This window comes from Triticum aestivum, chromosome 7D, assembly GCF_018294505.1.
Source record: "Triticum aestivum cultivar Chinese Spring chromosome 7D, IWGSC CS RefSeq v2.1, whole genome shotgun sequence".
NCBI lineage: Eukaryota > Viridiplantae > Streptophyta > Magnoliopsida > Poales > Poaceae > Triticum > Triticum aestivum.
Genome location: NC_057814.1, coordinates 441,445,392 through 441,458,668, shown reverse-complemented (window position 1 = coordinate 441,458,668; position 13,277 = coordinate 441,445,392). Strand labels below are relative to the sequence as shown.

Here is a 13,277-nt window from a genome sequence, read left to right as displayed (position 1 = left end):
GTCAGAGTATTGCATCAAAAGATGGCACCGAATACTCCAACAGTTGGATGGCCAAACTAGACTACCCAGTGGCGGGCCCACCTCAATTCAAGGGTATTCCCATTATTTTTGTCAAAAAAACTAGATGTATATAGTGTATGCCATATGCATATACAAGATAAAACAAAACTGATGTAATAAAATGTTCTAACCAAGTATTTCAGCCCAAAAACAGAAGCTAGACCAGCTCCTCCTACTCTCCCTCACCACCCACGACATGACCCATAGGCCAAATTGGCTTCAGGCTGCACTGTGCGCACGCATCAGCCAGGCATCCATCGCTGATACAGTTACCTCCATCGAAAGAAAAATCTATCAATCCATCCAGTAGCAGACGAACCAGGCAGCCAGGGCTAATTGCCATCGGCCATGACCGCCTGATCACATGCGCGTACAACGGCAGGCACTGGTGGACGGCGCGCCAACGCATCCATCCAGATCCCAGATTCCAGATTCCAACGGCATGGCATCCATCCCTCGGCCCTCGCTCCCTCTTGTACTGATCTCGGCACACATTAGTCTTCGATTTTAAAGCCACATCCCACTGGTTCAACTATTTTGTCTATTCAAGGTCTAATTGCTAATTAGATGTGTTCATGTGGCTTGATACATTACCACAATTTGAATTGGAGTCACACCTCTCATCCCAATTCTTTAGTTGAACTAAATTGATCTATTACTGCAGGCGTCGTCTTCTTCTCCTATTGTCCAGCAGGCCGAAGGCTACATGAGCATCATCAAGCACCAGTAATAAGAAACTTGTCCTTGATGGTGACAAGGTTGAGTCCACGGTAGTCGATACAGAAACGCCAAGTACCATCATGCTTTCTGACGTGTAGGACGGGTGATGAAAAGGCCGATGAACTACGGCGGATAAGGCCACAAGCCAGCATCTCAGCACATTGTCTCTCCAGTTCATCCTTTTGAATAGCCCGGTAGCGGTAAAAAGGCCGTACGGCAACAGGCTGCGTCCCTGGAATAAGGTGAATATGATGGTCATGGGCGCGCGGCGGCGGCAGTCCCTGGGGCTCGGCGAAGACGTCTGTGAATGCGACCAGGAGGCTGTCGAGGAGGTCCTTGCTGTTGCACACATGTAAGTGGGCAGGCCGTCCTGTTGAGCCTAGTCTTGACCACTCCACGCGGTGATCCCTGTGCCAAAACGATATCCACTGGGTATTGAAATCCCATAGAATGGGCCCCAAGGTTTTGAGGAAGCGCGTGCCGAGGATGACGTCAAATCCGCCCAACTGTATGGCGTGCAGGTCAACAATGAAGCGTTGCTTGCCAATCATGATAGCAGCATGCTTGAGGAGTCCATGGCAGGTAACCTTATCACCATTAGCGACCGTGACCCCGAGGCAGCGGCCGGAGGAGAAGGGCAGCCCCACGACATTGGCCAGCTCCTCGTGGATGAAGTTATGAGTGCTACCGGAATCAAGCAAGGCGACGAGGTCACGATCCCCGACGCGAAGAGCGACCTGCGTGGTGTCGCTAGTGGGAATCCCTGTGACAGCCAGAAGCGAGATTGTGGCCTCCTGGAAATCCGCTAATGGCTATTCTTCTTCGTCTGCTGACTGGATGTAGAAAAGACGTTTGCAGCGATGGCCCCGAATGAACTTCTCGTCGCAGTTGAAGCAAAGGCCTTTGGCGCGCCGGTCGTCCATCTCAGCCAGGGTGAGCTTTTTGAATACGAGCGGCGGCGTGGAGCTGGAGGATTCAGACAATACCGCACCAGGGTTGGCCATGGGGCGAATTTGGCGGCTCGGCCGAGCAGCGGCGGCCGTGGCTCCGGTGACAGTGTTGAGGTGCTCAAACAAAATTGCCAAGTCCATAGCCACGTCTAGAGTCGCAGGTTTAAGCATCTCGACCTGAGTTTTCATGGGCTCGCCCAATTGTTGGTGAAGATATCACGCTCCTCGGCGTCGGCAATTGGGTGCACACGAGAGAGATTCTCAAGGAAACGCTTGGAGTACTCCGCCACGGTGCCGGAGCGGCGAGTGAAGATCAGCTCGCCAAAGGGGTTGGCGTGTGTCGGCGGTCCAAAGTGGTTAGAGATGAGTGTTTGAAACTCTCCCCAGCACGGCCGCTGGCCCAACTTTGCCTCGAGATGACCGTACCATAAGGCGGCGACGTCGGTGAGGTGGTAGGAGGCGAGCCACGTCTTATCGGAATCCTGCGTCCGCTGGCCGAGGAAGAACAGGTTGCAGCGTGTCAACCACGGCCGTGGGTCACTCGCCCCATCAAAGAGGGGGAAGTCAATTGTAGAGTCGCGGAGCACGACCGGATGGATCCGACAGGGCGGCCCTGTCCCCGGCGTTGGACGTAGCCGCAAGTGGCTGCATGAGCCCGAGGCCACCAAGTTGAGGCATGCCCTTGCCTTCAAGACGGAGGAGGGCCGGATTCTACGCGCGTTGTTGCTGTGACGTATCAGCGAGCTGGCCCTGGAGCTTCTGGAGCGTCTCGGCGATGGACTTGAGGGTGGTGCGGTCAGCCCTCGCGGTGTGATTTTCATCGGAGAGGCTGGTGAGAGTCGCGACCACGGCTTCATGGTCCGCCTGCTGTTTGGCGGCGAGTTCTTCTAGGGTTTGCAGAAGGGGCGGCGGAGGGGCCATGGCAGCCACCGGGATCGAAGGTGAATCTGATACCAGGTTGTCACGGGCTGGGGTTGGATTGGACCGGAGGTTGCAGCCGTGGGTGGTCGGAGGACGAGGGCGAAACTCTCATCGGCCTATGGTTGGAGAAAGAGGTGAGGAGGGGGCACCGAGGCGCAGGCGCACAAGGTGAGAAGATAGATTATTTTCTGGTTGTACTCATTTGATCGCATAGGGGTGGCTATAAGTAGCCTATTACAATGACGTGACAGACTCCTGGCTATAAGTAGCCTATTACAATGACCTGACAGACTCCAACTCTAATTGGGTGTTGGCAGGGTAACCTTCTTCGGGACTAAACCTTTCCAACTAAAACCCAGACTCTTTAACCTAAATCTAGAAGGACTCTATAATTAAACCGAGACAGAACTAGGGTGGCCCAGGGCCCTTGCGCCTATAAGTCTGGCCCCACACGACACACTAGGATCATCTTAATATTAACAGTCGCTCTGCATGTTAATTTTATTTAATACTACCTCCGTTCCTAAATATGAGTCCTTTTAGAGATTTCAATGCGGACTATATACGGATGTATATAGACGTATTTTAGAGTGTAGGTTCACTCATTTTGCTCCGTATGTAGTCCATATTGAAATCTCTAAAAAGACTTACATTTAGGACCGGAAGGAGTAGCTTCAAAGGAGAAAGAGTCGCACATACTGTCAATCATTGCTAGGGAAAATGTGCATTATATCTACTAGTAACGGAAAATTTGGAGAAAGATTTGACCTTTTCCAACTACTTTTCATTAATCGAGGTTCACAAGCACGATGGTTTAATTTGGATGAAACCTTCAACGATTTTTTGTCAAGATCAACCTAACATTTTAGGACCCTGATAAGTGCCACACGTGTGGCACGAAGCAATTCCGTCCCGACTTTTTTGACGGCAAGTTTAGTTACCCGAGGATGGCAATAGCATAGCAACTTTCTGTTTGGATGGCAAGTTTCAGTATTTTTAGGGGGGTTTTTTCGGATGACAATTTTAGTTGTAAAAAAGTCAGGGCGGTGTTACTTCATGCCACACGTGTGGCACTTATCATTTGGGACATTTTATGATTCAGGAAAATAGTGCCGCAAATTTCTACTTTCTACTGACCATTAGAACCAGCAATCAAGGTGTTCCTTCTGTTTCTTTGCCAGGGGGTTATCCTCACAAAAGATAATTTGGTTAAATGTAAATGACAGAGGGACACATAACGCAGCTTTTGCTATGAACAGGAGACCATTCAGCATTCTTTTATTACATATTAGCATGCATTGCATGGCAGGCTGTTTATTTAGTATTTAACATTACTGCATCCTATAGTATTTCACATATATTTGGGACGTGGCTGCAGGGGGGTAGATAAATCGCTACAATCGCTTTATTATGGTCAGGGCTGGAGCAGTTTTTTGGTCTATTTGGGTTTGTAGAAACAGTACTCCCTCCGATCCAAATTAATTGACCCGGTCTCTATACAACCTCTATACAATGTTGTATAGAGGCTGCGTCAGGCCCTGTTTGGATTGTCATGTTCTTTTTCAAATACACCTATAAACAATACAGGTCACGGCTCATCGTTTTGTTTCTGGCCGAGAATTGCTGAGCGGACGGTAAGGTACAGGTGTAAAATAAACACCTCCGTATTTATTTACAACAATCCAAGCGTGGCCTCAATTAATTTGGATTGGAGGGAGTATTATTTTTTACAACAAGGTCTAACCTTGCAGGCAGGTGCTACGATCGTGTATCAGTTGGCTGCAATCATGGGCGTTGTTACAGAAGGTGTAGCACAACAGAGCTTGGCACCAAGAAGCTAGAGTGGCTTACCAGGGAGTTTATGTCCTGGTTTGGATGGCGTGCTAGTGATGTAGTGATAGGCTTCTCAGTCTCTACTCTCTAGTGATGATATCTGTGGCCTGTCTTTTTCATTAGGCCTATAATGTTTAGTGTGGTTCTCCTTTTTGATGGCTTGTAATAAATAATGTAATAATCAGGGCTGCATGTATCAATGATGCAGAGGCCAGGGCAATAAAGCTTTCATTTTACAAAAATTACAAAATTAGAACCAGCAATATAAGAAAGTAATGAAGAAAGAACAAAGTCTTTTAGTTAGGACTAGATGATTGAATGGGACTGAGACTCTTGCCAAAAGAAAGGGTGCAAGCAGTTTGAAAATGGATGTTTTATTCTTCATGTTGCATCATTGGTGATATCAATACATATTATGACTGGATCATACCTTGTATAAATGATTAGCTGTCTAGATCCCCTCCCAGTAAAAGAGATTTGAGTTGGAGACAAGACATTTACCTTGGCAAAGAAGAATGTTTCCTCTGTGTCGAAACAGCTGATCCATTTTCGCCACCATTTTCCTCGAGTTCAGCGAAGCGTTTCTTAAATTGGTCAACAGCACTGCAATACCAGAAGATGCAAGCGTATCAGACATGGATGATGACTAAGAGAAGATAAACAAGTGTGCAATAACATATCTAACCTTAAATGAACAAAGTTTCGTCTGTCTGTTCCACTGATATGCTCCTTCAGTAATTGAGGATGATACTCCAAAATTTCTTCAAAGATCAGTTCCTTGATGTCCTCCTTTGTTACTCTACGACCCTCAAATTCGAATTCAAGTTTTGGTATCGGTTGACAAGATGGTTCTCGCTCTACCTTTGCTAGTCCATTAAAGTATGGATCTGCCAATGCCTACAATTTGCAGATATATCAAGATCACAATATCTTGTACTGCCAGATGCAGAACATGGGACCAGTTAAGATTCATATATATGGCATACCTCTTCAGCAGAGGGACGATCCTTTGGATCAAAAGCTAGAAGCCTCCTAAGCAATCGTAATGCTAATGGGTCAGCCTTTGGAAATTTCTGCGAAAACGAAGCAGGCTGTTTCTTCCGCATGCATGTCAGATATTTTCTTGCCTTGTCATTCCGCACCTTAGCAGAGGTAGGACAGTAGAAAATTTTATAAGCAGACAGAACTATAACTTTGACAGCAAACTTCCAAAGATCCATACCTGAGAAATAGCATCTAACGAAGGTGTCCCCAGAACATCAGTTATCAAATCCAGCTGGTGAACAACATTTTTACCAGGAAATAGAGGCTTTCCAATCAACACCTCGGCAAAAATGCACCCTATACTCCATATATCAATAGCTGGTGTATACTGCAACCCAAAAGATGGTAAATTTCAGTGACACGAACAATTGGCCATACCAACTCAAATCAGGACCGGGGGGAGATCTTGTTTACAAAAGAAATATAACAGAAAAACAATGCCACAACTGTGGTCAATACCAAATAAGATGATTTGTAATTGGGACAGTCAACTTCCAACTGGGACCATTTGAATATTTCTTTAACCCAACTAATGCTATGCACTGTTCAGTTGCTCAAGTAACGGATATGTTTCCAACTTTGCAATAAGCAGCATGAGCAAAAGAAATTGTGCGGAAGGGATCCATTTACTTGTGGAAGGTTGTTAGTGATAGTTGCTATCTATCTTCTCTATTGTAAATTAAGAGGGTGTAGAAACAGATAAATTGTGCAGAAAATAATTCAAACTCGACGGTAGCCACATCTGAATGGTAGTTAGTAAGCAAAACCGCATTCTTATTAAATTATAATTCGAACTCTATTCATGTTTCCCCAATATGGAATATGAACATGGTATGGCAAGATAGTTGCCACATGGTTTAGTTCCCATTCAAGTTATTTATGTGCGACAAACACTAACAGGCTGGAACAGGTTTCGGAAAGTGGTCTGGTACCTACTGGGCTCAGTGAGCCTCCAATGTGGAGACCTACCACGGGAATCTATGCAAAGGGAGGCATGTTGGCATTGGGGGCACAAATTCGTGGGACTTCAGAAAGCCTAGCCACCACTCCCACCCATGAAAGCCTGGCCGTGCTTGTCAGTGCTAGCACCCTAGCAGGCTAGCACACAGCGTTCCCGCTTTTATACGTGTGGATACCTTGAGAGGTGTTGTTGCGAGGCTGTCAGGCAAGGACAATCGCAACTTGTGACGGTCCAGAGGTGCTAGTGGAGGAACCATGAGGAGCTACTAGTACAAGTGTACAACTATGACTATTAGAGTATTGGTAATGATGTGGTCTAAAACTGCAGTGGTCCTTGGTATACAATATGTATACAAACATTTAGTGATACACGCAAAGACATGGGGTTCCAACCTTGCAGTGCTATCCATCATTCTATTGTTTGCAGCCATATGACAGCACAGTTACAAGTTTGAACAGCATACAATATGGGCTTATGAATCATGAGTGTTACTTCTTTATTGCCAATTTGCCATGGGACATTTGCTGATTTACAAGTATATGATGAGTTGATGGCATCAACTTTTCTGCTCAAATTTGTGCATACAGGTGTAAACAATGCATTGCACATTTTTTTGGTGTTATAGGCATATAAGACAGACAAATCCAAATATTAAAAAAAAAGTCAAAAGCGCCTCATGGCAATTCCCTCAATACTCACTACAATGTGAAGTGACTCGACTGTCAGGACCCTGACTGAACCCACTAGTGTTATATTCCTATTGGCACTTCGTCAGTTAACCAATGATCCAGATTGATCAAGACGAGAAGCAATGGACGGTCCAGATGGGCGCGGGCAAAAGAGTATCTTTACTGTTTACCATTTAAACTCAATTACAGTGTACTGTTTATCTTGCTGCTGCCGTCACTGCTGTAATTTCCCTCATACTCACCTCATGGCCAATTCCCTCATACTCACTACAAGGTGAGGTGACTCAACAGGCACGGGACATCAAGTTCCAGACCCGCATCCCAACAATGTCATTTACCAGCACCAGTACCATCACACAAAAATAATGCCTATTAGGTTGGCATCATCGATATGTATACATGTCAACCTCTCTAACTTCTGATTAATCATAAGTTCGTAATATTGCTTACCTTAGAATAGAAGGACCCACAAAGTTCAGGTGCTCTATACCATCTCGTTGCCACATAATCCTGAAAAGCGAAGTTTATGTTAATTTAGAAGTTCATTTGACAGGAATAGAAAACATTGGATGAGCAATGAAAGACTCCAGAGCAGCCCCAACGCCCTAAATTAATGGTTAGCTTCACAACCGTCGACCCCAATCCCACCCTAAAACCAAAGAATGGGGAAATGGCTTCATGAAGACCCAGTTAAAAGTAAAACTAGATGACATCTTATTTCAACTTGTATGTGACAGTGCACTGATCATTAGATATTCACTTTCCCTTTGTTAGAACCATTGTGTCTCGAATGAGGCAACCTGAAGTTTAACATGACAACAGGGAACAAAGCATGATTCGGTGGTAGTAAATCTCCAATTGTTAGTTAATAATATGACTAACAGTGGGTGTCACAAGAATAATGTTGGGAGTAAATACACCACCGGCTATTTGTTAGCTGCATCATGTAATGTGTTGTCACATGACAATACAATCAATTACGAACTGTGGTAAATAGCTGATCGAAGGGCCAGTTGGAACTTAAAACAATCAAGATAGAAACTTCGAGTACTGCAAGATCAACCAATAACATATGCTATTGAGATACAATAACAAAAGATATTGCTTACTGTCCAGAAGACTGTCGTAGGTGCATCATTGAATGCAACTCTCGCCAAGCCAAAGTCACAAATTTTGAGTTTGCAATTTGCATTGGCAAGCACATTCTTGGGCTTCAAATCTCGGTGATAGACATTTGCTGCATCAAAGCACAAACAATACTTAGCCAATTCTGATCATATGTAGCAACTGAAATGATATTATATAATTTCCAACGTTAAAAAACAAACATGCAAATACAAATAGAGTATGGAACCAAATATGCTATGGTTTCGGTAAATACCAGACTAGCCAAAGTTGACACGGATTCAAAAAATAAAGGAGCAACCTTTTACTTTTATTTGTGCAACTAAATATCTGAGTTGTCATGTGCAATGCTGCATCAGTAATCAATACCCAGATACTCAGATCAGCATGCATTAGTGGGCAAATGCAGAACGCCATAAGCCTAACTCTATGTACGAGGCGGAAGACCCAGCCGCCGCCCCCATGTCGCCCGCATTTGGTGACTCGGGGGAAAACACCAGCCGCCTCCGCCCGTCCCCGCCTCCTCTGCCTCCCGCCACGCCGCCGCCAGAGAGCCGGCCGGCGAAGCCGCGCCGCGCTCCGGGATGATGGCGGCGGGGCGTTTTTTGCCCCTCACACCGCCATACCTTCGTCCCGAGCGACGTCGCTGGCGGCTCCTCGAGCGCTTCGGCCCGGCGGCCAGTCTCGCGCGGGTGCTCTCCTGGACGCGATGGGCACGGGCGGCTCTCCAGCACGGCGGATCTGGCTGGCGTGCTTTGATCCGTGCGCAGGCACCGCGTTGCGATGATGCGGTGGCCGGGCTTGGCTCCGGCGTATCGCGCGGGCATCCGGCGTGCCCGCTGCTCTCTGCCAGATGCGGGCGGAGGTGGTGGCCGTGGATCTCAGTTATCGTCCAGATCTAATATCGGCTACGGTAGCGCGGTTGGGGGCCTGACAGCGCCGGGTAGGCACCGTGGTGGTGCCGATGGTGGCCGGCCAGACGGCGGCAGGCTAGTTCGGGGTGGCGTGAGGGCCTGTTGCCGTGAATAAAGGTGGCGGTCCTCGTGCTCTGCTCGAATCACGACAACGTTCGGCATGATCGGCCCTCCTTGATCTGGTCATCGACGGGTTCCGGAACTGCTGATGGTGATCTTGCTCGGGAGATCTGGTTCGGACCATGCGCGTCAAGATCAGCCTAGGAGGTTCTGAGGGCGCAGCACAAAGCTCTGGAGTTTGTTCATACCATGGGACATGTTGGCCTCTCGATTTCCATGGAATAGACGGCGATGGAGAAGGTCATGGTGGCTGAGATAGGAGGATCAGTTAGTCGGACGGGGCCTTGGTGGTGATGGAGTCAGCCTGGTGTTCGATAACTTTTAGAAGCAGCACTGATAAGTGGGGGCAGCAGCATTGCAGGATTTCATTTTTTTATGGTGCTCTTTGGGTGCCGAGTCGTGACTTTCAGGGTGAAAGCCTAAGGTCTGACCTTCATTGGTTGTGCCTGGCAATTGCCTTGCTGAAGGAATTGTTTCGAGAGCTCGGACTTCCTTCAGGGTGAAAACCTAAGATCTTGGATCGGGCAACGACGCCGCTTGTGCACTGGTCCCTTCTTGAAGGTGTTGCTTTTGGAGGCCTCTTACGTTTTCTGGGTGTTGTATTTGGTGGTGGTTGGTGTGCTACTGCTGAGAGGAGTTGATTGCTGAGAGGAGTTGATCGCTGTGGCGGGACCTTTGTTTTTCCTTGCTTTTTTGTTTTTCTCCTTTGGCTGTGTGCATCCTGGATGTCTTGTGACATCTTGTAGGTGCAGAGGCTGGGTGTAATTGGTATCTTCGCGATATTAATATATTCCCCTTTCCAAAAAAAAAGGTGATTGCCATACACAATGATACAAAGAGGTTGGGGCCATAAACATCAGGGTCGGGGTCCATCGCGTATACAGACACAGGAGCATATTGCAATAACAAGTCTACATGCTACAACAGCATTGCTGCATTTCAAACCAGGCCTTAGATGCAGGCCATGGCGCGCATTCAGAACGACTATCATCTCGACCAAATTGTACCAAACTTTAAATCAGTCGACCCATTCAATAGATTGTTAATTAGAACTCATGTAATTGTTCCAGTGCCATCTCAATAAAAGAAAGAACATGAAGGGGGAAAAGGGATGAATCAAATCATCAAATGGTTACAAGTGAAATTTGCATGCAAATTAGCATACAACAATGCAAGTGCAAGAAAGAAACAATAGTCAAACAGCTACATGGTCGTTCCATAAGAATAGAAGCGCACGTAACATTGATCTTCATAAACTAAAGACTGTGAGGAAGTGCATACCTGTGTGCATATATTTCAAAGCTCGAAGCATCTGATACAAGAAAAACTGATAATGCTCCCTCGTCAAATCATCATTAGCCTTTATTACTTGATGAAGATCTGACTCCATAAGTTCGAAGACAACATATATATCTTTGAAATCCTTTTTGGATGGGGGGAGCAAGATATGCTTTATTTCCACTACATCAGGGTGCCTAAGAAGCCTGAGAAGCTTGATTTCACGGAGTATGCGTGCAGCATCCGATATATGCTCAAATATGTTGTGTATCTTCTTTATTGCAACCTTCTCTCCTGTTTGTGTATCATTTGCAGAACATACAAGTCCATAACTACCTTTGCCTATGACCTCCAGAACTTTGTATCGATTAGTATCGCCATATTCAGTAAAGAAATCAATTTCCGCTGCACTCTGAATTAGAGAAAATAATCAGATAACTAATACTGTTACAGATTAAACCTACGAAACACAGAAGACAATGACCATCCATGATTGTACTACCACTTGGTTACTCTATGATCAAAAGGAAAATGTGTACTTTTGACCCCTAAACTATTGTTTTGGGTGTAGATCTGGTCGTCAACTCCTAAAACGGACACTTTCACCCTTCAACTCTCGGTACTGTATACTTTTGCTCCATCGAGGTGGTTTTGACTGTTCAAAAATGATTTTGATCGATGTGGCATCTACATGTAGGCCAAATCACATATCTGCAATCTTACCAATTTCCTCCCAGAAATTCCTAAAATTTAATTAAGAAGCAGAAAAAGGCAAAAAATATATATGTACTTCAAACGAAGATATCAATGAATCTAGTAAAAAGACATCAGTTTTGAAGAAATGGAGAAAACTATCAGAAAGGGGAAAAAGGAGTAAAAGCATACACAGCATAATGGGGTAAAAAAACTTGAGAAAATCATTTTATTTACAAAAATCTAAGATTTTCAAAAATCAAGAAAACAAAAAAATAGTCAAAAGGAAAATCAAGAAATTGCAAATAAAAGGAGATTATGATTCTTTTATTAAACTGATTTTCTTCTAATAAACCAAAAAAATGTCGGATTTGCTCCTTTTTTCTCTCAAATTCCTTGTAAATACAGAATATGGAATATCATTTTAATTATATTTTTCTTTTTTGTTTTCTTTCTCTGCTTTTTAAATAGGTTTGTGGATTTCTGAAACAAGATTAGTGATGCGGCAGACACATGGTGCTGGCGCTGCATCAGTAAAAACCTCTTTGAATCAGTCAACCCGCCTTGAGTGACAAAAAGTACACGAAATGACAGTTCCAGGGCAAAAATATCTGGCCGTGGGACCAGATCTACACCCAGCCAATAGTTTAAGGGGGCAAAGATACATTTCCGAATCAAAACACTGCTCAAATTAATCACAGATGTTCAGTGGTACTCCCTCCGTACTGAAATTCTTGTCTTAGATTTGTCTAAATACGGATGTATCAAGTCACGTTTTAGTATTAGATACATCCGTATCTAGACAAATCTAAGACAAGAATTTTGGGACGGAGGGAGTATTAATGTCAAAACCAGAGCAAGTCCCTCTCCGCCTACAAATTAATAATCTAGTGTCAGTACGGCATAGCTTGCAAGCAAACAGTGGACTGGAGCAAAGGTTTTCCGCTGTTACTACCAGGTACATATAAAGATATTCCTTTAGGGTGTAATCACATACTCCAGAGCCAAGAACTACGCACACCTCTGACATTGCAAATTTACAATTCACTTATAGCATGTGGAAAAATAAACTATTGCTACCAAAGAGTGAAGGAGGTGTCCCTAGAACCAGCAGCTACTTTGTAGAATAACAACATTAGCAAACAAAAATGTCCCAAAGTCACAGCATGTCACCTAGTTTTATTCGCTTAAACTAATATTGAACCCACTTTTGGACCTCTTACTCGAATTGCCATCATTCCCAACATTTTTCACTGCTCCCATCTAAACAAGCAAAGCCAAAGAATCCAAGAGCACGAACCTTCTTGCGTAAATCGTTGTTCTGCATCTCGGAGCCCGTAGTGGAAGCTTCCCAAGATCGACCTTTCTTTCTTTCTTTCTTCTCCTTCCCCCCCACGATCCCACCAGACACACAGACCGGCCTCTCGCTCAGGCGTGGGTCAGCCGCACTTGCCCCACCGGCTCCTGCTCCGAATCGCGGTCCCGCAGTCGTTCCTGCTCCTCATACACCCCTCGCCGCCACCGTACGTGGCTGCCGCGGCCGCCGCCACGGCCGGGTTTTTGTACGGTTCGGGAAGATCGCGAGCCGGCGGCAGTCGCTTCGGATCTGGGGGGAGGGGGAGCGGGCGTCGTGCGTGGAGAGAGCTCGTCGGCGTGCTGTGGTGAGGCAGCGGAGGAAGCTGGGGTGACGATGTGGGAGGGATATTTTCTCTTCTCTTTCTCCTCTGTTTTCTCCGCGTGGTGAGGTGAGCTCCGCGTGCGTGGCAGCTATACCTCGTGGATTCTCGGTGGTGTTTCGCCGTTTCCAAAGGTAGATCACAAGACTCGGGCTTTCTTTAGACCAAAAATGTAATTTGTTCATGTCAGAGAAAGTGTAATGTCACTTATAATTTTTGTAGAAAATTTGTTATAAAATGCTAAACCAATTCTCGTATGATTATTCATCATTGGACTGCAATCAACATGACTA

The 13,277-nt window shown here is 45.6% G+C and overlaps 1 protein-coding gene across 1 annotated transcript in view; it reads right to left on the bottom strand.

Annotated features, from left to right (window-relative positions):
* The window catches only part of LOC123164038 (mitogen-activated protein kinase 11), a 14,621-nt gene extending 1,559 nt beyond the window's left edge, over positions 1–13,062 (bottom strand). Inside the window, exons 1-8 of the mRNA XM_044581459.1 lie at positions 12,609–13,062; positions 10,619–11,027; positions 8,288–8,415; positions 7,629–7,688; positions 5,707–5,856; positions 5,471–5,626; positions 5,170–5,381; positions 4,986–5,087 (exon numbers count right to left, since the gene is read on the bottom strand). Of these exons, the coding sequence (XP_044437394.1) occupies positions 4,986–5,087; positions 5,170–5,381; positions 5,471–5,626; positions 5,707–5,856; positions 7,629–7,688; positions 8,288–8,415; positions 10,619–11,027; positions 12,609–12,635 (1,244 nt within the window). The 5' untranslated portion in view covers positions 12,636–13,062. The remainder of the gene's footprint in view (positions 1–4,985; positions 5,088–5,169; positions 5,382–5,470; positions 5,627–5,706; positions 5,857–7,628; positions 7,689–8,287; positions 8,416–10,618; positions 11,028–12,608) is intronic.
* Between the last annotated feature and the right edge of the window lie 215 nt (positions 13,063–13,277).